At 41.5% G+C, this 24,706-nt stretch overlaps 1 protein-coding gene across 1 annotated transcript in view; it reads right to left on the reverse strand.

Moving 5' to 3' along the window:
• fat3a (FAT atypical cadherin 3a) overlaps window positions 1-24,706 on the reverse strand; it is a 394,840-nt gene that overhangs the window by 61,868 nt on the left and 308,266 nt on the right. Inside the window, 4 exon segments of the mRNA XM_051958357.1 lie at window positions 8,603-8,854; window positions 9,662-9,816; window positions 10,029-10,163; window positions 23,543-24,344. Coding sequence (XP_051814317.1) covers window positions 8,603-8,854; window positions 9,662-9,816; window positions 10,029-10,163; window positions 23,543-24,344 — 1,344 coding nt within the window.

Below are 24,706 nucleotides of genomic sequence, written 5' to 3' on the forward strand. Positions count from 1 at the left end.
AGTAACTCGCTTAAATCTGACCGAGGAGAAACATGACACACGAGGAATATTTGATTAATTAAACGTTCTATTCAGGTGTGATTAAGATTCAGATATGAAAACAAAATCAAACCCGTTTGCAAACAAACAAACACTAACGTTTTTTAATCTCAAATACCCAAATCCTGCAGCAAAAATAAAGGCATCATATTATATATATGGGACGATGTAATGCAAACTATAGCGTTGGATTCGCAACGCTTTTACATTAAAAATATTCGTTTGAAATACGTTCTGAGTGGCATGAAAAGTCCTCCGCTTGGATTCGCAACGCTTTTACATTAAAAATATTCGTGTGAAATACGTTCTGAGTGGCATGAAAAGTCCTCCGCTTGAAATACATTGGTTTGAATTTCGTTGTGAGCAACACGTAAAATATGAGAAATCGTGTTGGTGCGCACGTAACCATAGATTAATTTACGTGACAGTTTCACGAATCCTTGTGAGACCGGGTTGGTCAGTCAACTTACCGGACTTTTCTTAAAACTCATGTTTCTGAAATGTATTTTGTGATTCTGTGTTTACCAAAGATATAGTGAAATGTCAACATGCATTTTGAATCAACTCTTGTTTTTTCTAGCTTCAGTATTTCGGGAGATCCAGATTGTTTGCTGAACTCAATTTTTCTTCCACAGTTCAACATTTTCAAGGATTTCACTGAACTAACCATAAAACTTTGCTTTATACAGGTTGAACAACATGAAAAACTGTTCTATTTGTCACTACATGTTTGTCATATTACCCTGTTTTCACTGTGATACATATAACAGTAGATGAAGCACACAAACATATAATTAGGAACTATAACTCATATATTTTTAGATTAGCTGATACACTCTATAGTATGTTATCTTTGATTGTTTAAAATATGTTCTAAGGATCATGGGAAAGTAAACAGACCGTTCTTTTTGTGCGTTTTAATATTCTTAATCCACTATTTAATTAGGTCTCATCTTTCCTCTCCTGAAGCCCAAAGGGGGAGGCACCCCGATTCAAAGGAAGCCGCGCTGAAACCGGCACTTCCATGCCTCTTTTCGGGAAAAACCTTTAAAACCAGCCATTTTACATAGTTCACTCTCTCTTACCTTCTAACTCGCTTCCAGAAACTAAGTCCGAGCGATTCTTCTTTTTGGCGCGTCTTATTCTTTTTTTCCTTCACTCTGAAACTTATCCTGGTTAAAGAGCGGGCCTCTGTTAACCACGACTCTTCATCATTTTTCCTTTAATCAAAGAATAGATATCTTCGCTCACTACCTCAACAAACAGAGCTCAATTTTGTTTTACTGGCGATTTTTGATTAAGAACCAATTCGATCCCGTTCCATGATTACTTCAGTTCTGCAGTGGCTTCTCCACATGCCTGCCCTTTTATTCGGCTGAACTGCCGACAAAATAGAACAAGAGCCTGCATTTTTATCAAGCTGATTTTGGGTCCAGTCAACCCCAGAAGAAGGATGAACTGTTCCAGCTTTTTCTCCACCATCTGATGAGATCCACCTGCGCTGATCCGAATGAGACCAGCGTCGCCTTACGGTTCTTCGTGAACAGGAAGCTTCAGGTTGCCATACCGACCAAGCCACCGGCTCAGGTCCCCATACAGACGCTCAACCAAGCGTCGTCCAAGAAACGCGACCGCGTCCCAGTTCCAGAACCTTCTGAGCGACCCTTCTTCAACAAAGTAAGATCAGCTGATGCTCTATGAGTCTTAAATGTGGGTTGACGTCCTTAAATAGCTTGACATTCCATTTTTAATAACTCCGTTTAGTCACTTATCAGTCGTTCATATTCCAAATTATTAATCACCTCGTCATATCTTTAGCAGTCTGATTACTCAGCTCATAATCTGAGACTAGAAATGCAAATTTAAATAACCTACACACACATACACACACACACGCACACACACGCACACACACGCACGCACGCACGCTATGGCGTCAGAATCGTGTCAAAAAGCGTGCGCAGCTATCAACTGAACGTGTCACGCGCGCGTACTTTGACGCCTATGCGCCTGACGCGTAATGCAGTTTCCCCTTTGACTTATAAATGGCCTCCCGTTCACGCGTGCGTTCACGTGTGACCATTGCTGCGCACCGGCAATCACACTACGCGGAGCGGTCACGCGTAAAATTCATGCGTTTTTTTTACAAACGCACGCATTAACGCTCACATGAAGATAATAGAACATTTCGGTCACGCGCTCACATGTACGCGGAAATGACGTGCGCGAACTCTGTCACGCGTAACAAGAAGCTGCGTGCGTATGAAGCAGCGTGTACACGCCTGTCTGTCACTGTTTGACAAATACTTTTACGCGCTCACACACACGTGCGGTCGCAATTTCTGATTGTACACAATAGTTGTTGATCTGCACCGTGCGCAGCATAACGCGTAACATGAGCGCGTCGTGTAGTTGTTCGGTTCCGGCTGGTGGCGCTATTGTTCCAAAACACGGGGATAAACTTACCCAGTTTTTATTATTATTTAAATTAGGTTCTCAGGCTTCACAGCCCCGAGCCACTAGGCTGCAGTTCTTCTGACGTTTATTATTATTCCATAATTAATTTAGCTTAGCTACTTAGCCTCAAATACGTTTGCATCCATTACATAGCGGTTAAACTTCTTTTCCTTTCGGCTTTTCCCTTCAGGGGTCGCCACAGCGAATCAGTTGCCTCCATCTAACCCTGTCTGCTGCATCCCCTTCTCTCACACCAACTACCTTCATGTCCTCTTTAACCACATTCATAAACCTCCTCTTTGGTCTTCCTCTAGGCCTCCTGCCTGGCAGTGGGAAACTCAGCATCCTTCTACCAATATATTCACTCTCTCTCTCCTCTGGACATGTCTGAACCATCTCAGTCTGGCCTCTCTGACTTTATCTCCAAAGCCTCTAACATGTGCTGTCTCTCTGATGTACTCATTCCTGATCCTATCCATCCTGGTCACTCCCAAAGAGAACCTCAGCATCTTCAGTTCTGCCTCCTGTCTTTTCCTCAGGGACACAGTCTCCAGACCAAACAACATGGCTGGTCTCACCACAGTTTTGTAAACCTTTCCTTTCATTTTAGCTGAAACTCTTCTATCACACCTGACACTTTTCTCCAGCCGTTCCAGCCTGCATGTACACGCTTCTTCACCTCTTTTCCACACTCTCCATTGCTCTGGACTGTTGACCCGAAGTACTTAAAATCCTCCACCTTCTTGATCTCTTCTCCCTGTAACCTCACTCTTCCACTTGGGTCCCTCTCATTCACACACAGATAATCCGTCTTGCTGCGGCTAACCTACATAGCAGTTAAACAAACGCAATAAATTGATGATAGTATCTATATTTACCTTTATAGATGATCTTAATTATGAGACAGAGGTCAGCTGTTGTCTGGGAACATCCGTGATCACGCTACTGGTGGGACACAACTGTACCGGATTTCAGCTGAAAGCTGCTGTTCTGTGCAAACTGTCATGAGACATTTTTATTGTGATATACCCTTCACTGCTGTTAGCTTTTGTTTTAATAAATTGTTTGAGATGAGGAAATCACTATTGCATGTTTCTACTTAAATGCCCTACTTTCATGATTTAATATCACCATAGCATTAATTTTTACAATTTCCATAAATGTCACCTGAAAGTTGAGTAACTTTTTGTGAGTAGTGTATGTAGACATGTAATGTAAGCACACTTCAATAATATATCTGCTGCAGTAGTGCAGTTTATCTAGCTTGGTGTGACATATGTTGTAAGAAACAACATACTGGTATGTTGCCAATATGTTTCAGAATGAAATCTGCTTGAAAAGCACAACTGATTATCTGTCAAAATGGGTGTACGTAGAAGTGTGCACTTAACACTGAATAAAATCTCTGTAGATTATAGACAAAACACGCATCTTTCATCACAAATATATTTGTATTCACCCAAAGTGCAAGAGTAAAATACCAGTGTACTTAAATAGCTAAGAAGGAAAAGAATTTATAAAAAATATGATTACTTTTTCTAAAAAAGGCAGGAATAGTGGACAATGCATTTTATTTCTGTGACAGTCGCTCCAGCACCGACACCATGCGTCCCATCAGTCCAGCAAAGGTGATTGAATTTTCATTCGTCCTCTGGATGTTCTGGAGCAGGGCAGTGGTCAGGTCTCGGTGTCTTCAGATCTGTTTCAAGAACCGTTCCTCTGACATCTCCAGATACTGCAGCAGATCCACAGTAGCATCCTGGTTCCTTTATCCTGCATAAAAGCACCCAAGCAGCATTAGTTGTCAGTAATTATTTTCTATATTCATGAACACAGTTAACTTATTACCTCCGCCAGGAGGTTATGTAATCATCGGAGTTTGTTTGTCTGTTTGTCTGTTAACAGCATAACTCAAAAAGTTATGGACGGATTTTGGCGGCCATCTCTCAATTGTACAGAGTCCTTCAAAAAAATCCTGGATCCAGACGGTGATCCAGGTCACCTCCAAAATTTGATTGTTACTTTTGCTCTTCCGGACATTCTGTAAAAATTTGTTGAAAATCTGTCCATAACTTTTTGAGTTATGCTGTTAACAAACAGACAGACAGACAGACAGATGGCCTGGCGGAAGTCTGCGCTCTCTGCGTGCTTTTCTAGTTATTTCTGTTGTAGAAGTGTGTATGTGTGTGTGCGTGGCTGTGTGACTGTCCGTGTGTTGATAGGGAGTATGATGGGAGTTGAGTTGGGAGGGATGTGGGGCATTGTCTTTTTATTGTTTGTTTTTAATTTGTTAAGCACTTAGTGCTACTGAACCATCACGTTTCTTACATAAGTAAGAAACGTGATATAGAAATAAACTTTGATTGATTGATTGATTAAAATAAATGTTGTACATTGTGATTTTAGGATGGGCCAAAAGATAACATATTGATCATGTTGATGTCTGCATAGTCTAAACAAATCTTACTTGATTTTTTTATTGTAAATGTATGGTGTTTATTAATTAAATCAAAATCTTACTTGATTTGGTCTGTAGCGAGGAGGACAGCATGAAGGAGCTGCAGGACGGAACCAGTAAGCTGCAGAGTAGTGATCCTGGTAACTGGACCTCATCATCCTAGGCCGACAACTAAATAAAATTAACATAACATGTTGTTGATAGCATCTGTAATTTAAAACCATTTTGTCCATTAATTATTAATTTGTCCGTACGATGTTAGAAAATGTTACAAAAAATGCCTGTAATAATTTCCAGCAGTGCTAAATGCCTTGATATATTTGAGTAACAACTAAAAACCATCAAAGAAATCTGTGTATAAGTAATGAATGCATTGAATTTTCTGCAAAGCTGGAAAATCACAGAACAATCAGCATTTTACCTTGAAATTATAAAAATAGTTGCACATTAACAGTATTCCTCACTTCATTGTGTTAATTTGATCTTTTGAATAAGTTTTAGACTCGTATTAATAATGTTAAACAGTTTATTGGTTCTTCAAGGGAAATTTCAATGATTATCATATAGTTCAGCAATATGATTAATGGGCCATTGTGTAACAACATGGGAGGTTCTGAATACAGGTCTGGTAATGAAATATTGCTGCTGCTTTTCTCAGGTTTTATAAGACGGTTTTCATAGCTTGCTAGCTTAGCAGTGGCTAACTGGTTAGCAAATAGTCGACCTCTGATCCTGTGTCCGGACCACGTTCGCTGGCGTAACGTTCATAATATTGATGTGGCTCTGTTGTAGCTGGCGTATTCATAGTCGGCTAACAGCAGGGTGTTTAAGAAATAAAACTTACCTATCATGATCGGTACTGTGGCCTGCATCAACTCCTGCTCAGCTGTTGCGTTCAGGGACCCGGTTGGAATCACGGAATGCTCAGCTGTTGCGTTCAGGGACCTGGTTGGAATCACGGAATGCAGCCGGAAAAAATTGGGGCTCTTTTTGGCCAAAAACTGCTGCATCCCGGCTGCCTTTTCTGGTTCTTGTCGTCATTTCTGAACTTTTTAGTTGTTGAGGAGTTAGTCAGGCTCCGTTCGTACAGCTGTAGCCGTCTCCCACTGGATTGTTTCGAACACTGGTGTGATCCAAGAGGCTCCCTCTAACTTCCACTGAATTTAATATGAAGACCACAGTTCCAGGAAGCTTTGGGTCTCCTCCTCAGACCGTTGCTGCTTGGATTTTGCTTCTATATTTACCGGTTTTTAAAACACAAACATTGAACATTACTGCTGCTCGCTCGGCTGTTTAAAAACGGCGCTTCTGTGTTTCCGCTGTTGACGGTCGGACTGTAACCCCAGCCCCTGACGTACTGGGCTCTCACCTCGGGCCACCTCTGGCCCAGCAACGAGTTGGGGCCGGTGCGAGTCCCAGTTTTTGGAGCCCGGAGGCGGCCCACTGCCTGTTGAAAAACAAAAAACCGGAGCCGAATCGGCCACCGACTCCAACCTCGAACCGGAACTGCCTCGGTCGAAAAGGGGAGACTCTTCTTCGTCTTCTTCTTTTCCGCCAGTATGGCTCACTGCTGCCTCCCCTGGCTGACTAAAATGAAAAGGCCAATTACACGACACGCTCATGTGAGGCGGACTGGTACGCACGGTGCAGAAACGTTCTATTGTGTATGGCGACCGCACGCGTGTGTGAACGCGTATTAGTATTTGTCAAACAGTGACAGACAGGCGTGTACGCGCTGCTTCATACGTACGCAGCTTCTTGTTACGCGTGAAATACAATCTGCACATGACAACGCACGCACGCACGCGTAAGAAAATAATCATGCGTGTACAGACACGTTGCTGCGAGTTGCTTTGATTGTTTTGACATGATTCTGACGCCATACGCACGCACGCACGCACGCACGCACGCACGCACACTCACACACACACACACACACACACACACCTATTCTCACATAAACACCCACACGTCACCTTTATTCATTTAAGCATGTACCTGATATATTCATCACTGTATTGTTAGTAGATTAGCCATTTAGACCAAAATTACAGTCTCTTTTGCGTTTATGTGTGTCAGACTTGGGTCAATTCTTCCGAGGATTCTCGGCTTCAGATATTAGACTGTTTAACTGAATCAATCCATTATCAGTTATTAATTTCTCTACGTTCGTAGAGTGGTGCCCCATTTCCTAACGAGTGCTTAATTCATCTTTAATAAGGAGTTATTCCTCCACCAGTGTGGGTCCCAGTGGATCACCATACCAGAAAGAAGATGCAGCATCAGGAAAGGAGGCTGAAGCGAGGCTGCTGGGTTGGCATTCAAACTAGGCAAAAGAAGGTCCCACACACTACCCAGCTTCTTCCTCACCAACACCAGATCGCCCAGCAACAGAACTGCTTCACGAAAGGATTCCTGCCAAAGCTTTGATGTTTGCAAGCCGCAGGGTGCATGAGGTTGACAGAAATGGCACCTCTGGTAAGAGCAGAGAAGGGCTATGCATGTACTCTAAACACAAGTGCTTTACCATTGCAACAGTTGTTGAAATCCACTGTTCACCAGAAGTCTATTACATTAAGACGCTGGCTTTTTTTAAAACTACTGTAGGAATTCACTGTTGTTATTTTCCTGGCTGTGTACTTTCCACCTTGTGCTAACATCAAGGCAGCACAGAACATCTTCCTGACAGTCATCAGTCAGCACACATGCAGATTGACTGGGGTCCCGTCACTTCTCCTGAAATTCAACACTGGAGCCCCCTGGGTTGTGTGCCAAGTCCTAGGATTAAGGTGGGATTGATAAAAAACCACAACGAGTCTGTCTACCGGGATGAAGTTCAAAAACTGACTGCATGGTGCTTTGAAAAGAACTTGGTACTCGATTCCACTTCAACTCATTGGAACTAACAATCGATTTCAAATTTTCTCAAGAGTGGCACACTCCACCTTTAACATTGGTAGCATAAGAAGTACAGCAACTCACAGACTCTGATCACAAATCCAAACACTGGGCATGATAGAAATCAGTGAAAAACACTGACCATCTCATAACAACGTAATGTCCTGTTGGGAACCCTTGGATCCAGGCTTTCATGTCGATGGTACTTACCAAGTACCATTCACCTGAACATTGCTGCAGACCAATAACACCTCCCTGTAGTAACAACACTTCCACACGGCAGCAACCTCCCTGCGCTGAACAACAGAACAACAACTGCACAGGAACAGCTCAAGCTCAAAACAGCTCAAACCCTCGAGCCCATGTTGCCCCAGACTTGTCAGGTCCCTGTCAACTCAAGCATTCACAGGATGCACCAGAACAAGTCTGATCCACAAAGACCCCCACTCTACAACCACAGGATCCAAAGGATGCACTGCCTATATTCTGCTGTCACCAGACAACACCAGAGGTCCCATGTCCATTCTGTGAATATTCAGAGCTGTTTTGGGGGCATCGGGGAGACCTACACAATATGTTTTGCCTGATCAGTGTATGTCCAACATTTTTCTAATAGCCATCAGAAGTATCTTCTACTTTGTACTACAAAACAAGCTCTGCCAGTTAGATGATGTGCTACATTGATTAAAATGAAGCTCTCTTTGTGTTACTAAAACCCCATATGTCAACTACAGCTCCTCATGAACTGACCAGTGCTCCAAAGTAGATAGTTCTGTCTGGAGTGAGAGGTTGCACAAATGACGATCCATGGCGTTGCTCAACGTAGCTATCATCCAGTGCCAGGCTGATAAAGTTGTGATTCAGCTCCAGCGCCACCGTGTGCCAGCTTCCGTCATTGATGCGACTGCCAGAGATTCCCAAATTGTCGTGAATGTCACCAATTCTGCCTCCAGCTGCATCGAGACCACAGGCCATCTGGAACCACAGTTTCCCCTCCTCCAGCTGCTCAAACACACAGACACACACAGATACCAACACAAACACCTTTAACATTAGATTGTGTATCCAGTCAGACTTTATATTTATCAAAGGAAAAATCCTTTTGTCAACAGCTTGTCTTCTATCAGACTATCAGTTGGAATGTCTTGTTGGGATTGTAAGGCACACATCCAAAGCTTTCCTTTCCTTTAATTAGCTGCTATGACACAGCAAGTACACACAGTTGTTTGTTTGTGTGTTTGAACTGGCTTTGGTCTCAAATTACCATTACAAGACAAGCAAGGATGTCAAATGTTAGTATTCCCCCCCAAAAAACAAAAAAAACTATGTTTGACTAATACTATAAAACTATAAAGCAAAAAGATCATAGTGGGAAAACTAAAATATTTTACAAAAGTGTCATTATTTCAAAAGGTGGGGAAATGTATCTAATTACATAAATCTTGTAATTCAGCATTGCTTTCACAAATTCTGAGAAATCTGAGTCATACCTGGGAGTTAAGGTAATTTTTCTCATGACCTCAGCAATCACAAATTGTGATGTCAGTCAAATATATCTTACAATTATGTCTGGTAAATGTAATAACTTAATAGACTTAATAATTTGAATAACATAAACTTTAGTTCAAAAGGTGTCATATATATTGAATGCCAAATTACATACATTTTCTTAATTTCTCTCAGTTCTTTGAATAGCCCATAAAAGACAAATCAGCAGTTTTATGCCCTTTGTGATTGAGTACTGATCTGATACATGGCTTGACAAGTACCTTTGCGTGAACTGTTAAACTGTATGTTTCAAATATGTACCTTAAGCATAGTGCAGGGCTCAGTGTGTGTGTACATGATGATTCCTCGGCTCTGCAGTGTTCTGATTCTTAGGCTGAGTTTCATCTCCTTCGGCATCCGGTCAGACAGTCTGTACTTGATGTAGCTGTTACCTGAGAAACTCAGAGACGAATGACCTACACCCAGAACAATGCACTCTGTTATACATCACTCTCAGCACCAACATCTACCTCAACCACTCAACATCCTCAACTCACAGAGGGTGCTTTTGGTTTTCAACAAACACATATGTTGTATGCGCTCTTAATAGGTGGAAAAGCATTTTTCCATTTAAAAGCATAGATTTCATATAGAATTTTCACAGAGACTTTAAATCTTACAGACACACCTGCACACTCTCCCAGTTTGCCTGGTGGACACTGGCAAGCATAGCGCTCTCTGGTAGCCTCCACTGATACACACTGCATGTCTGCTGGACATGGCTGGTCCTCACACTGTTCTGACAGGACAGCACAGCTGGCATCTAAAAACACATACACAGGGACAGAAAAAAAATACATACATTAGACTATAATTAAAAACATGAACTGACAGCTTGAGAGGCTTGAAAGAAAAAAGAAAGGAGGGAGGGCAATAAATAAATAAAGCAACTTGTCACTCTAAACTTTTTTCTAAATTTTAGTTTAAAAATCGTCTGTTCAGACCTGGCCTATTTCATGTCTCACTACATTGCTGCTCGCAGTTTTCCACATCAGTAGGCAAGCACTCATCTTAACTACATCACATTTGAGACTGACTATGTTGAGTTATGAAAATGTTACCATTAATCTCAAATTAGCTGACATCTGTTAGGCATAACAAGCACATGTTCCGATTAATGTTGACAACTCAACTATGATGGGAAAAATAATCTTTTCAAATATTTATTTCAGGCATTACCACCTATTTTCCATGACACTCTATGATATTTATACTTTTATTTGACCCTTTTTGTCAGGAAAATAATGAACAAAGTCCCCAAAGTCAATGGCAATGCAGGCAAAAAATTCACTGTCCAAATAGTCAGTATATTTCATTGGTTTATTTTCCAGTGCAAGAAAGCAAGTAAAGCTCTGATAAGCTCCACCTAAAAACTCTTTGGCCTTCCCTAGTGCATGGGGATCCCATACCATGTCCCAAAAGTTAATTCACCCCATGAACAACATGTTTGATGTTTGTCACCTAAATTGGTTACATCTGCTCAATCAGGTACTGTTTGGTTGTTTGTCTGGTCAAACCGTCAGGTCCCAGTATATAAATTTCTTGCTTGACTAAAATGTATTACACTCACAACCAAAACAAGGAAGCTTGTTACCATGTCCAAAAGCAAGGGTGGAAAAGATACTCTTTCAGACTCTGAGATTAAGGCACAGGCCATTGCTCTTCAAAATGCAGGAAAAACTTGTCAGCAGGTAGCTCAAGCCTTTGGCAGACATGTCTGCAGAAGTGGTGGCAAAGGTGTAACAAAGGAGGATCCCTGAAAACTTGCCTTGCTCAGGACATCCACCTGGCCGAACTATAAGAACCAAGGATCTGATGAGAAACAATAAAGGTCAAAGACACCAGTCATGCCGGTGACTCAGTCAGAGGCTGAAAAATCTTAGAGAAGATGTTTCTGAGAGGACTGTGTATTGTTATTTAACAGAAACATTGGGGCTGAAAGCTTATAAGAGGTAACGTAGCCCACGACTAACCAAACTACAAAAGGAGAAGAGACTGGCTTTCGCAAAGAAGTACATAACTATGACTCCAAAAGACTGGGAGAATTGGATTTATTCTGACAACTGCCATCTCTACTTTTTCCGGCACCCAACCACCAAAACAACCGTATCTATACAGATGACCGTAAAAAAGTGCCATCTGCTGAGCAGTGAAATTCAGTGTCCATAATTTGGTTTGGGGGACCATGTCCACTTCAATGTAGCCGCAAGGGGACACAAGCCAGTGTCTTATTGTGCCGGTCCCAAGCCCAGATAAATACAGAGGGTTGTGGCAGGAAGGGCATCCGATATAAAACTTTGGCCAAATCAATCATGCGAATCAAATGTATGACTTCCATACCGGATTGGTCGAGTCCCGGGTTAACAACGACCGCCATCGGTGGAAAATGGACTACTGTTGGTCGAAGAAGGAGGGGAGGAAGGTGTGTTCGTAGGAAGAGAGAGAAGAGGAACACCAAGAGTCTAGGACTGAGAGTAGGGACTTTGCATGTCGGAACTATGACAGGAAAAGGTAGAGAGCTGGTTGACATGATGCAGAGGAAGAAGGTGGACATACTGTGTGTCCAGGAGACCAGGTGGAAAGGTAGTAAAGCTAGAAGTTTAGGAGCAGAGTTAAAGTTGTTCTATCATGGTGTAGGTTGGAAGAGAAATGGAGTAGGAGTTATCTTGAAAGAGAAGTTTGTTAGGAATGTCCTGGAGGTAAAAAGAGTGTCAAATCGAGTGATGAGCCTGAAGCTAGAATTCGAAGGTGTGATGTTCAATGTTGTTAGTGGGTATGCTCCACAGGTAGGATGTGAGCTGGAGGAGAAGCAGAAATTCTGGTTGGACCTTAATGAAGTGATGCAGAGCATCCCTAGAAGTGAGAGAGTTGTCATTGGTGCAGACTTCAGTGGACATGTTGGTGCAGGAAACAGATGATGAGGAGGTCATGGGCAGGTTTGGTATCCAGGAGAGGAACGCAGAAGGACAGATGGTGGTTGACTTTGCAAAAAGGATGGAAATGGCTGTAGTGAATACTTTCTACTTAGGGTCAATCTATAAGAGTGGAGAGAGGAGCACACAGGTAGACTACATCTTGTGTAGACGGTGTAATCTGAAGGAGATCAGTGACTGCAAAGTAGTGGTAGGTGAGAGTGTAGCCAGACAGCATAGGATGGTGGTGTGAAGGATGACCCTGGTGGTGAAGAAGATGAAAAGGGCAAAGGCAGAGCAGAGGACCAAATGGTGGAAGCTGAAAAAGGAAGAGTGTTGTATGACTTTCAGGAAAGAGTTGAGGCAGGCTTTGGATGGTCAGGAGGTGCTTCCAGATGACTGGACAACTACAGCAAATGTGATCAGGGAGACAGGTTGGAGAGTACTTGGTGTGTCATCTGGAAGGAAAGGAGATAAGGAGACTTGGTGGTGGAATGAGGAGGTGCAGGAGTGGATCCAGAGAAAGAGGTTAGCTAAGAAGAAGTGGGGGACTGAAGAGAGTAGACAGGAGTACAGGGAGATGCAGCGTAAGGTGAAAGTAGAGGTGGCAAAGGCCAAACAAGGGGCTTACGATGACTTGTATGCTAGGTTGGACAGTAAGGAGGGAGAGACTGACCTGTGCAGGTTGGCAAGGCAGAGAGACAGAGATGGGAAGGATGTACAGCAGGTTAGGGTGATAAAGGATAAGGATGGAAGTGTGTTGACAGGTGCCAATAGTGTGATGGGAAGATGGAAAGAATACTTTGAAGAGTTGATGAATGAGGAAAATGAGAGAGAACGAAGAGTAGAAGAGGTGAGTGTTGTGGACCAGGAAGTAGCAAAGATCAGTAAGGATGAAGTGAGGAGGGCATTGAAGAGGATGAAGAGTGGAAAGGCACTTGGTCCTGTGGAGGTATGGAAGTGTTTCGGAGAGGTAGCAATAGAGTTTCTGACTGGGTTGTTCAACAGGATCTTAGATAGTGAGAAGATGCCCAAGGAATGGAGGAGAAGTGTGCTAGTGCCCATCTTTAAGAACAAGGGAGATGTGCAGAGCAACTACAGAGGAATAAAGCTGATGAGCCACACGATGAAGCAATGGGAAAGAGCAGTTGAAGCTAGACTAAGGGCAGAGGTGAACATCTGTGAGCAGCAGTATGGTTTCATGCCAAGAAAGAGTACAACAGATGCAATATTTGCTTTGAGGTTTTGAGCTTATGACAGGGTGCCCAGAGAGGAACTGTGGTTTTGTATGAGGAAGTCTGGAGTGGCAGAGAAGCATGTTAGAGTGGTGCAGGACATGTATGAGGACTGTAAGACAATGGTGAGGTGTGCGGTAGGAGTAACAGAGGAGTTCAAGGTGGAGGTGGGACTACATCAGGGATCAGCTCTGAGCCCCTTCTTGTTTGCTATGGTGATGGACAGGATGACAGACGAGGTTAGACAGGAGTCTCTGTGGACTATGATGTTTGCAGATGACATTGTGATCTGTAGTGAGAGCAGGGAACAGGTGGAGGAGAAGCTAGAGGCATGGAGGTTTGCCCTGGAAAGGAGAGGAATGAAGGTTAGCCGCAGCAAGACGGAGTATCTGTGTGTGAATGAGAGGGACCCAAGTGGAAGAGTGAGGTTACAGGGAGAAGAGATCAAGAAGGTGGAGGATTTTAAGTACTTAGGGTCAACAGTCCAGAGCAATGGAGAGTGTGGAAAAGAGGTGAAGAAGCATGTACAGGCAGGCTGGAACGGCTGGAGAAAAGTGTCAGGTGTGATGTGTGATAGAAGAGTTTCAGCTAAAATGAAAGGAAAGGTTTACAAAACTGTGGTGAGACCAGCCATGTTGTTTGGTCTGGAGACAGTTTCCCTGAGGAAAAGACAGGAGGCAGAGCTGGAGGTAGCAGAACTGAAGATGCTGAGGTTCTCTTTGGGAGTGACCAGGATGGACAGGATCAGGAATGAGTACATCAGAAGGACAGCACATGTTAGAGGCTTTGGAGATAAAGTCAGAGAGGCCAGACTGAGATGGTTTGGACATGTCCAGAGGAGAGAGAGTGAATATATTGGTAGAAGGATGCTGAGTTTCCCACTGCCAGGCAGGAGGCCTAGAGGAAGACCAAAGAGGAGGTTTATGGATGTGGTTAAAGAGGACATGAAGGTAGTTGGTGTGAGAGAAGAAGATGCAGCACACAGAGTTACATGGAGGCAATTGATTCGCTGTGGGAAAAGCCGAAAGGAAAAGAAGAAGAAGAAGAAGGAATTGTAGTGTAACATGTCTTGAGTTTTTTGTTTACACCTTAAAAAGGTGTAAAAGGAGGGATTTGTGGGGAATATTCATTTCTACCTATCTATTAAACTATCATGTTTTAATTACTCTCTTTAGTTATAACTCATTTAATCATTAACCATCATTTAATCACCTAATGTAATCAATCATATATTAGTATGGTAGCAACTTGTATTAATCCTATCATCAAATATCATACTAGTGTGCTTATGAATGCATTGTTTAAAACTTTGACCTTTCATATGAGAGTCAGCTTAAGAGAAAATGCTTGCAACGCTCTTTCTTTTGTAAGTTTTGGGGGGAAAACACCTAATGCTTCTTGCTTCTGTTAGCGAGAAGGTAAGAATAACTATGGGGCCACGGTTTGAAGACATCTGTTGAGCCAACGGAACACCTTGAGAGAGGGGGCTTTGTGGTTTTGGAGATGTGCTGCACTTGTCAGTGTGCACAGAGGACAGAGGTTCAAACAAAGGCCAATACTCAAACAAGAATAAAAGTTTAAAGTATTAGACCATAAACAACCTTAGAGAAGAATAAAAATATAATGTTTATGAGAAAAACACTTAAAAGAAAATGAAATCAAATAAAGTCTTAAATTAACAGTAAAATGGGGACAGATGTAGAAATCTATAATCTATGAGGATCCCAGATTATAATAAGGAATACAAGTCAAACTTAATCTGCCTAATATGAGTAATTAAATTATTAATATTGCTGTATGTATTATTTCATATAAATTGAATAAACTGAATTAATAAAACTCAAAACTCAGCACAAATGGAGCAGAAGCAAGGGACCTTTGATCACAGAAAACAGAGCCCTTAAGGCTGTACAAAGGTCACAGGAAGCTGCACCTCAGACTGACACACACACACACACACACACATACAAAGTACTCTCACTACAGGGTGAAGACGGATCGGATTGGACGAAGACTGAAGACATCCGGCAAGACTTCCTCAGTGTGGACCCATCAGACAACAACACATTCTTAGTTTAAAACCCATGTATTTAGTCTAGCCACGCTAGACAACCCACGGCAACAAATTTAATTCTCTGCCAGGGTCGGTCTAGTTACCCTCGGTAAGCCTCAAGGTTGGATGGTCCTAAAACTGGCCGACGAATCACCATGAAGTGTAGAGTCAGAAGGCGGGCGTAACTAAGTGACGACAGAGGCGCGACGATTCTGACAGAAACAACTAGAAACAACTAGCCTAGACAACCCACGGCAATGAATTTAATTCTCTGCCAGGGTCGACAACAGTCGTTGAGCTCCATTAGCACCGAATCTGAATAATCTTTCCGTTAAAGTACGCCGGCCCGCGGGCGGGCCGTTTTGATATCGGTATACGCTTTTTTTTTAAATAGAAGGACACTGCAAACACGATTATACAAACACTATACACACATAGAAAGCTGAGATTCTCATGAATCCGCCGGTATAAACCACTTTCAGATGTGATTACCACAGCGGGTAATATAAACACATTTGTCCAAAAACAACAAGTCACGTAAACGTGCACAGCTCACCTGTCGACGCAGTTTGGACGCTCGTTTCTGGTCATAAAAGAAGATAATCCACAAAAACCGGCCAGAACCCAAGCTTAGCCATCCAGAGGAAACAATCCAGTATAATACTTTGGCCAAAACATGTCTCGAAATAAGTAAAAAATCCAGAAAACGATCGGCTCCGTGCGCGTGCACGCGGCGCGTGGTGGCGCTGTGCATTTCATATTCAGTGCATCTTTCTATTATAAGTGTATCAAACACACTCGTATTTTCTTTGTTCGGGACTCAAAATGGATACTGGAGGCTTCTTTTCCGCTTCAAACCGAACTTCAACCAATCAAGTGACTCGTTTCCGCCTACTACGGCGAAACAGCCAACCGTGGCCGAATCTGACAGATATGGATTACATCACTTGATTGACTTATTTCTCAGCAAATCACGTCGGAGGAAACGTTAGATTGACAGGCCTGGTCGCCAATGAGCTTGCTGAATGGCTTGAATATAAATCCCGCCTCTGCCAGCGTGTTTATATGATATTTCATTCGTGAGCTCCGGGCTCCACCTGCTGTTTCTCTGTATTCCTCTCAATCTGTGTGTGTGATCGACACTGAAGCCTATCTGAAGTGATTTTTTGAGTTCTTTATGAGTTTTTGGAGTGAAAATAATGTAAAAATGATGTGAAAATTAAGTTATACCATTCTGTAGAGAGTGTGTACAGGGTATAAAGATTGTGTCCAACATTGACAGCCCCTGTCAATGTTGGACACAATCTTTATAGAGGGGCATATCAGAGGGGCATATCAGTACAAATACATGTGTGAAACACTCATTTCTTGTAGTATTGCTCTGAAATTTTGACCTGAACTATGTAAGACCCCAGGCTTTTGCAATATTGTGTTTTCAAGCTCTTACAGTGCTGCCACACTGATTTTCAGGTGTTTTATTAGGGAAAAAATGTAGGCGAGAAAAAAATTCCTCCTAATTCAGTGTGTGCCAACATGAAATACTCTGTGCCAGTAGCACCTAGAGTAATTCTGACTGCACTGGGTGAAAATTCAGGTTGTCAGCTTTCAAATGAGACCCCAACCATGCATGTACTCCAAACAGTTCAAGAACAGCATTCAATTTACTTTCTGTACATCTCAGTAGAAATTTCGGGCGGAAATTGCCTGGACTTTAATGTCTGTAATATACTTGAGCTTCATCCATTTGACTGTATAAATAACGCTTCACCGGACTCCCGCATCATCTGATTTCTGGCGCTCTAGGAACTACGTCAGCCTATTCGTTGCGCTGATTGGTTATATACCTACCCAATTGCTGCAGAGTGATTTGAAAGACAACCTTTTAGCCCGCCTCCCTCCCTGTCGAGAGTTCCTCGACCCTTGCGTCTTCAGACCTGGGTCTAGCGCGGCTAGGCTAACTCCAACCACCACCAGAACTGAAAAAGCCTCTTGGATGAGAGGTGAAATGTCTTCAAGGAACTTTCTTAAAGTCCAGTGGATTGTTTTAAACAACTTTGGATAACCATGACCTGGATGAATGAGAACCTACACGGACCTCTTACAAACTGCTTGTGTCCTTCCATCGATGCTCAATCTAGAGCATTCGAACGTATATGCGTGTGGTTTTCCAGCTGCACTGCAACAGACAGGAGAGCCCTCCAAACAGTTGTCATCATGGCCCAGAGACTGTCTCTTCCCTTCACTGGAAGAACTTTACAAGTTCCACTGTCTTAGGAAGGTACAGTCCATTCTCAGGGATCCAACCCATCCTAGAAATTAACACTTGGAACTGTTACTCTCTGGCAGACTTTTCAGGACATTAATGGCCAGAACAAACAGATTAAAAAATATTTTTATGCACACCGGAGCCCCTGGCAGAAGCCATTAGACTTAATCAGTCTATCAGAGGGCTCACAATGGGTGGTCGGGAAAACGAATTGTTGATTTTTGCTGATGATATCCTGATCCTGATATCAGACACACTTGTGTCTGTACCCCCATTGCTGGATTTAGTCAAGTCTTTTTCAGGCTATAAAATCAACTGGGCCAAATCTGAAGTGATGCCTTTATCAAAATACTGTTACAGAAGTACATTCAAAATTGGAAATTTAAATGGGTGCCAAAAAAATCTAAAATACTTATGTATTCTTTTAAACTCATGATACCTGACCATTTCGGTTCATTTCTTAACAAGATACAACTCCTTCTTAAAGGTTGGGACAAATTGCAGATCTTATTATGGGGGAGAGTCCAGTCCATTAAATGTGGTTATAGTCTCTAAATTGAATTGTCTTCAAAGTATGCTTCCCTTGAATGTACCTCCAACCATTTTTCAATCTATTGACAAAATGTTTTGTCAATTTATTTGGGCTGGAAAAAGAGATAGGAAGAAATTAACAAGATTACAGGCAAAACGAGATAATGAGAGGCTGCGACTTCCGAATATGCAGCTCTACCAGGAAGCTTTCACAGGAGCTCAGACAGTCTCTCTTTTCTCAAACAGACGGGACAGACCTTTGTGGGTCGACATAGAGGAGGAAATGAACGCCCCATTCAGACCAGCAGACTATTTGAGCCAGTGTCCAAAAATTGATTTCCAAAACCCAATAATATGTCATACTAAAAATATATCACAATATATACATAGGAAGGAAAATTCATCACCCTTCCTGACAGAATCAGCTTCAATATGGAATAATCCAAATTTAAAAATAGGAGGAAAGGTGTTCTTTTGGAAAGACTGGCATGCTAGGTCGATCCAGTACATTGGATGTCTCGACCAGAACAACACCCTGAGAACATCCGATGAACTGAGAGAGCTCTACAATTTGCAGAGGAGAGACTTTTGGAGATCCCTGTAGCTTAGAGACTGTCAATCTAAGAAAATCCCAACAGGCAATAGGTTCCCTAGCCAATGCTCTTTATGCACTAAATTGAAATTGTTGAGGAGTCATCCACATCTGGCAGGTCAAGTTTACAAATTCCTTATTGATCAATTTAGTGGTGCTACCATAGGTCTAAAAATGTGTGGTAAAGGGATATAAAGATAACATATGAAGATGAAGAGTGGAAGATCTCACTGAAACATTTGCTAAAACCAATGAGAGATGCCAGGTCTAAACTACTTTAATTAAAAATATTAAACAGATTGTATTGGACACTGGTGAAAATGTGTCGGACAGGAAAGGGACGGTCGGACCTCTGCTGGCGATGCCATACACAGGGAGGTGATATTGTTCACATGTTCTAAAGCTGTCCGAGCCTAGCTACCTACTGGCAGAGACTCATGGCAAAGATCAGCAGCAGTGTGGGTACAGGAGTTGATTTTACTCCTGCTCTTTGCCTAATGGACAGTCTAAAAGGAAATGAAAGGATGGATGGGAAGAAAGCTCAGTGGAGAAAGGTAGCCCTTACTGACAGCTCGTTGTTCGACTGGCGGGATGGGGATGGGAATTTGGGTAGGGAGAATATAGTTTTCTTTCCAGACATGCTTGATATTATATTATTTATCATATTGTTTTTTTTTGTTTGTTTGTTTGTCTTCTTCTCGTTTGGATGTCTTTTATTTATTTATTTATCTCCTAACTTGTCATGTACTCTAACATATATTTATATGCACCTATAAATTGTGAATATAATTCCACATTATTATCATTTTTATGTCATGTTCAGTATATTTATATATCTCTGCTCTCCTGTGTCATGGATATTTCTGGAGGAAATAATAAAAAGCATAACTGAAAAAAATTAATATTTATGCAAGAGTCATAATTGCTATAAACAATTTCAAATATAACACAAAATATAAGTGAATAACAATCACACGTGTAATATTCTTGGTAATGTGAAAAGACTGATGATAGTTAATGTGTGGATGAAATGTTTTTTTTATTATTATTCTCAGTTGCACTGCAGGGCACTTTAGGCACTGTTTTCTTTTAATTTCATTTCTTTTATTTTTTTTTTAGTTTTTTAGTTTTCACATTCTTTAGCCCAGTCTTTTAACTTTTTCTACCTACAGTAGGATTGCATCTCATTTTGGTTGTACATGTACAATGACAATAAAGACATCCTATTCTATTTTCTTTTGTTCTATTCTATTCTCTGAGCTTGTTTTTCACACATACAGTAGCTCTCTGGTTTTTCTGTGTGTTGCACCTCTAACTGCAGATGCAGTCTGCACAGGAAAAACCCAAATCTGAAAATGAACATAGACATTGAGCACTATTCACTGTTTGACTAATCTCTGTAATAGGACACATCAGGTCAGCTGCACCGTGAATAGCTAAATAATTCATGTGATTATTTATCTCAAAACATTACAGCCTGCTGATGAATTTAATATACAGGAATCTAAGCAGAAGCTGCTCCTGCACAAACAAGATTTTAGAAGCTGAAATGCACACAAAGCAGTAATATGTAATTACTAATACACCATGATTGAATGTATTTGATATTTTATTTAATGTCTCAACACATAATGGTAGTGATAGTAGTCAGTCACATGTTCCAGTACTTTTGCTCACATGAAAAATGGGTGAGTTCAGACAAATGGTGTTATCTTCTAAGTTGTGTAACAAATCCAGATTTAAGTACATGGAATTAAAGCTGAAATGTTCATCTCATGTCTCATTTTCATTGTTCCATTTCAAACCCGAATGTTTACAGTCTACAGCAAAAGTAAAGGAATTGGCCTTACTGTTCCAATGCTTTTGTAGGGGACTGCATATACCACTGTGGTTGTTTTTTGTGTACTCCTGACTCTAAGACAAATTGTCACTTAGAGATAATAAATATAGCTTCGTTTCTTGAGGGTTTTCTCCTTTTCCGCCGGGATTTTCTTTAGTCACTATTTTCAGATGGCCATTCATATTGTCCTCTGTATTATTTTTATTATAATACATTTTATTTAAAGCGTGTTTCAAGAAATTCAAGGTCACTTAACAAAGGAATAGAAATCAAGACAACAATTAAAAATTATACAATAAAAGTAACAATAACAAGAATAAAATAAAGAACAACAAAGAGGTATGACACAGTGAGGTTAGGATGTGAGGGAGTATGCAGTCAGGTTTTTGAATCCACGTCTGTTTAACATGGAATTACAAATTTTAGTCATTAATACAGGATTAGAACTGCTTACAGTGAACACACTTTCTAACATATCAGACTTGCTTGCTGTCAAATTGGATTCCAGTACTTTGACTTTTCCATCACATGTGCAACTGCTAACTGCTGTTCTTTGTTTAATTCATTTGTCAAACTATAAAGCTTTGCCTTTAAGGTTTTAGTAAAGTAGGCAATACATTTTTCACAGTTTTAAGATTTTTTAACTTATCATAATGAATATTTGGTTTACTGTAATCATGGCTTTTCTTCGAGTAATTTTACAAACAGAACCTCAATAGTTTTTGACATCCATTTTTTTTAATATGTTAATCGTTGTTAATTGTGTTCAGGGTTTCTAATTTTAGAGAAATGTATACACAATTTTAGCATTAAGCTGAAAGTTTACAATGCACCTTGTCTATTAGTTCAGATACCAATGATGCTGTACATGTCAGCTACACACGTGGACAAAATTGTTGGTACCCCTCAGTTAAAGAAGGAAAAACCCACAATTCTCACTGAAATCACTTGAAACTCACAAAAGTAACAATAAATAAAAATTTATTGAAAATTAAATAATCAAAAACAGCCATTACTTTTGAATTGTTGATTAACATAATTATTTAAAAAAACAAACTAATGAAACAGGCCTGGACAAAAATGATGGTACCTCTATAAAAGATTGAAAACTATTTGACCAGAGTGACATGATTAACTCAGGTGTGTCATTTAATTGACATCACAGGTGTTTCCAAACTCATAATCAGTCAGTCTGCCTATTTAAAGGGAGACAAGTAGTCACCCTGCTGTTTGGTGAAAAGGTGTGTACCACACTGAACATGGACAACAGAAAGCGAAGGAGAGAATTGTCCCAGGACATCCGAAAAAAAATTATAGACAAACATCTTAAAGGTAAAGGCTATAAGACCATCTCTAAACAGCTTGAAGTTCCTGTGACAACAGTGGCTCATATTATTCAGAAGTTCAAGACCCACGGGACAGTAGCCAACCTCCCTGGACGTGGCCGCAAGAGGAAAATTGATGACAAATTGAAGAGACGGATCGTTGGAATTGTATCCAAAGAGCCCAGAGCAACCTCCAAAGAAATTAAAGGTGAACTCCAAGGCCAAGGTACATCAGTGTCAGATCGCATCATTCGTCGTTGTTTGAGCCAAAGTGGACTTCATGGGAGACGACCAAGGAGGACACCACTGCTGAAAAAAACTCATAAAAAAGCGAGACTGGAATTTGCAAAAATGCATGTTGACAAGCCACAAAGCTTCTGGGAGAATGTCCTTTGGACAGATGAGACCAAACTGGAGCTTTTTGGTAAGGCACATCAACTCTATGTTCATAGACTCAAAAACCAAGCATACGAAGAAAAGAACACTGTCCCTACGGTGAAACATGGAGGAGGCTCAGTAATTTTTTTGGGCTGCTTTGCTGCATCTGGCACAGGGTGTCTTGAAAGTGTGCAAGGTACGATGAAATCTGAAGACTATCAAGGCATTCTGGAGAGAAATGTGCTGCCTAGTGTCAGAAAGCTTGGTCTCAGTCGCAGGTCATGGGTCTTCCAACAGGACAACGATCCAAAACACACAGCCAAAAACACCCAAGAATGGCTGAGAGAAAAGCGTTGGACTATTCTAAAGTGGCCTTCTATGAGCCCAGATCTGAATCCCATTCAACATATGTGGAAGGAGCTGAAACATGCCATTTGGAGAAGACACCCATCAAACCTGAGACAACTGGAGCTGTTTGCTCATGAGGAGTGGGCCAAAATACCTGTTGACAGCTGCAGAACGCTCATTGACAAATACAGAAATCGTTTAATTGCAGTGATTGCCTCAAAAGGTTGTGCAACAAAATATTAAGTTATGGGTACCATCATTTTTGTCCAGCCCTATTTCATTAGTTTGTTTTTTTAAATAATTATGTTAATCAACAATTCAAAAGTGATGGCTGATTTTGATTATTTAATTTTCAATAAATTTTTATTTCTTGTTACTTTTGTGAGTTTCAAGTGATTTCAGTGAGAATTGTGGGTTTTTCCTTCTTTAACTGAGGGGTACCAACAATTTTGTCCACGTGTGTATGTGCGCTATTCAACCCCATTTGGCATATTTGGAAGGCTACAGTTAGAAATCACGGCATCAACCATAAAGCCATTTTCTATTCTCTTTAATGCTGCTCCAACAGAAACCAATGGGTAAAGTCATCTCTCTAGCAGTCTGTGGCTAGCGTACAGATAGACAGAAAAGCCTGGAAACATTTATAAGATTCTTTCACTTACCATTGCATGTACAGTGTGAGGTCCGGTGGAAGCGAGGTGAGACAAAGCTGACCCGTGGTGTGCTGTATGTAGCCAGGTTATGTGAATCCAGAATGATGCTCTGTTCACACTGTGCGCCACGGCACTCCAAGCCAGAACAGTTCTTATCAAGGATAGCTGACACTCTGAGCACCTCCTCCAGCTGTCGCCGTGATGCACTGAGTTTCTGGGTGAGGTAGGCTGCCTTGTAGTACCCACCTCCTGCTGTTTCTACAGTGACAAGCATATCCAGCTGTTGTGTCCCACCAACAGGCTGCAAACTGAGCAGGTGCAGGGCGTCCTGCTGTTGCGATGCTGCAGCCTGCTGCAACACCTTTAACACACTCTTCAGGTGCACTGCCACAAAGTCTTGTGGTGCCACACTCTCAAAGCGTACCGTCACTGCCTCACGCAACATCTCTGGTGTCGCCTGCTCCACATGCACATTCACAGGTACAGGTACAGCAAAGCGGCCATCACTAACACTGGCATTGAGAGAATATCTGCCTGCATCCAGCCCACCCAGGGCAATGATCTTTCCATCACGAGGACTGATCTTAAATAGACTGCGCTGTGCTGGGGGGGCATGGCCAAAGGTCAATGCATCATAAGGGTCAGCATCAGTGGCATGCAGTTGACCAATCACTCCACCAGGAAATTCATCCTCCATAGTGACAATATGAACTTCCAGGGGCAACGCCACTGGCCGATGGAGGCTCTCCTCAATCACTCTGACTGTCAGCATGGAGGAGGAGGACATACGGGGCTTCCCCGAGTCTATAACCTGGGAGAGAACAGAGAAAGAAAGGTCATAGGAAAAGAATAAAACAGACAAATGCATCAAGAAAACAAAAGAAAATGACATGAAGGCAAAGAAGAAAGAAAAATGCACTTTGGTAACATCTCTGTTTTGTGCCATGTTTACATTTTATTTATTTTGTCAACAAGGTTAGTGATTAGAGCACTCGTTGAGGTAGGTAGTACTGTACTCGGAACTTAGTGCTGATTACATTTCGTCCACATTTCAATAAATTGTGATTGTTTACCTTTTGTCACATTCTTTGTAATCTAGCCAGAGTAGATTAAAAAAAAAATATATATATATATATATATATATAGATATATATATAATTGTGCCATTATACC

Source organism: Acanthochromis polyacanthus, chromosome 13 (assembly GCF_021347895.1).
Source record: "Acanthochromis polyacanthus isolate Apoly-LR-REF ecotype Palm Island chromosome 13, KAUST_Apoly_ChrSc, whole genome shotgun sequence".
NCBI lineage: Eukaryota > Metazoa > Chordata > Actinopteri > Pomacentridae > Acanthochromis > Acanthochromis polyacanthus.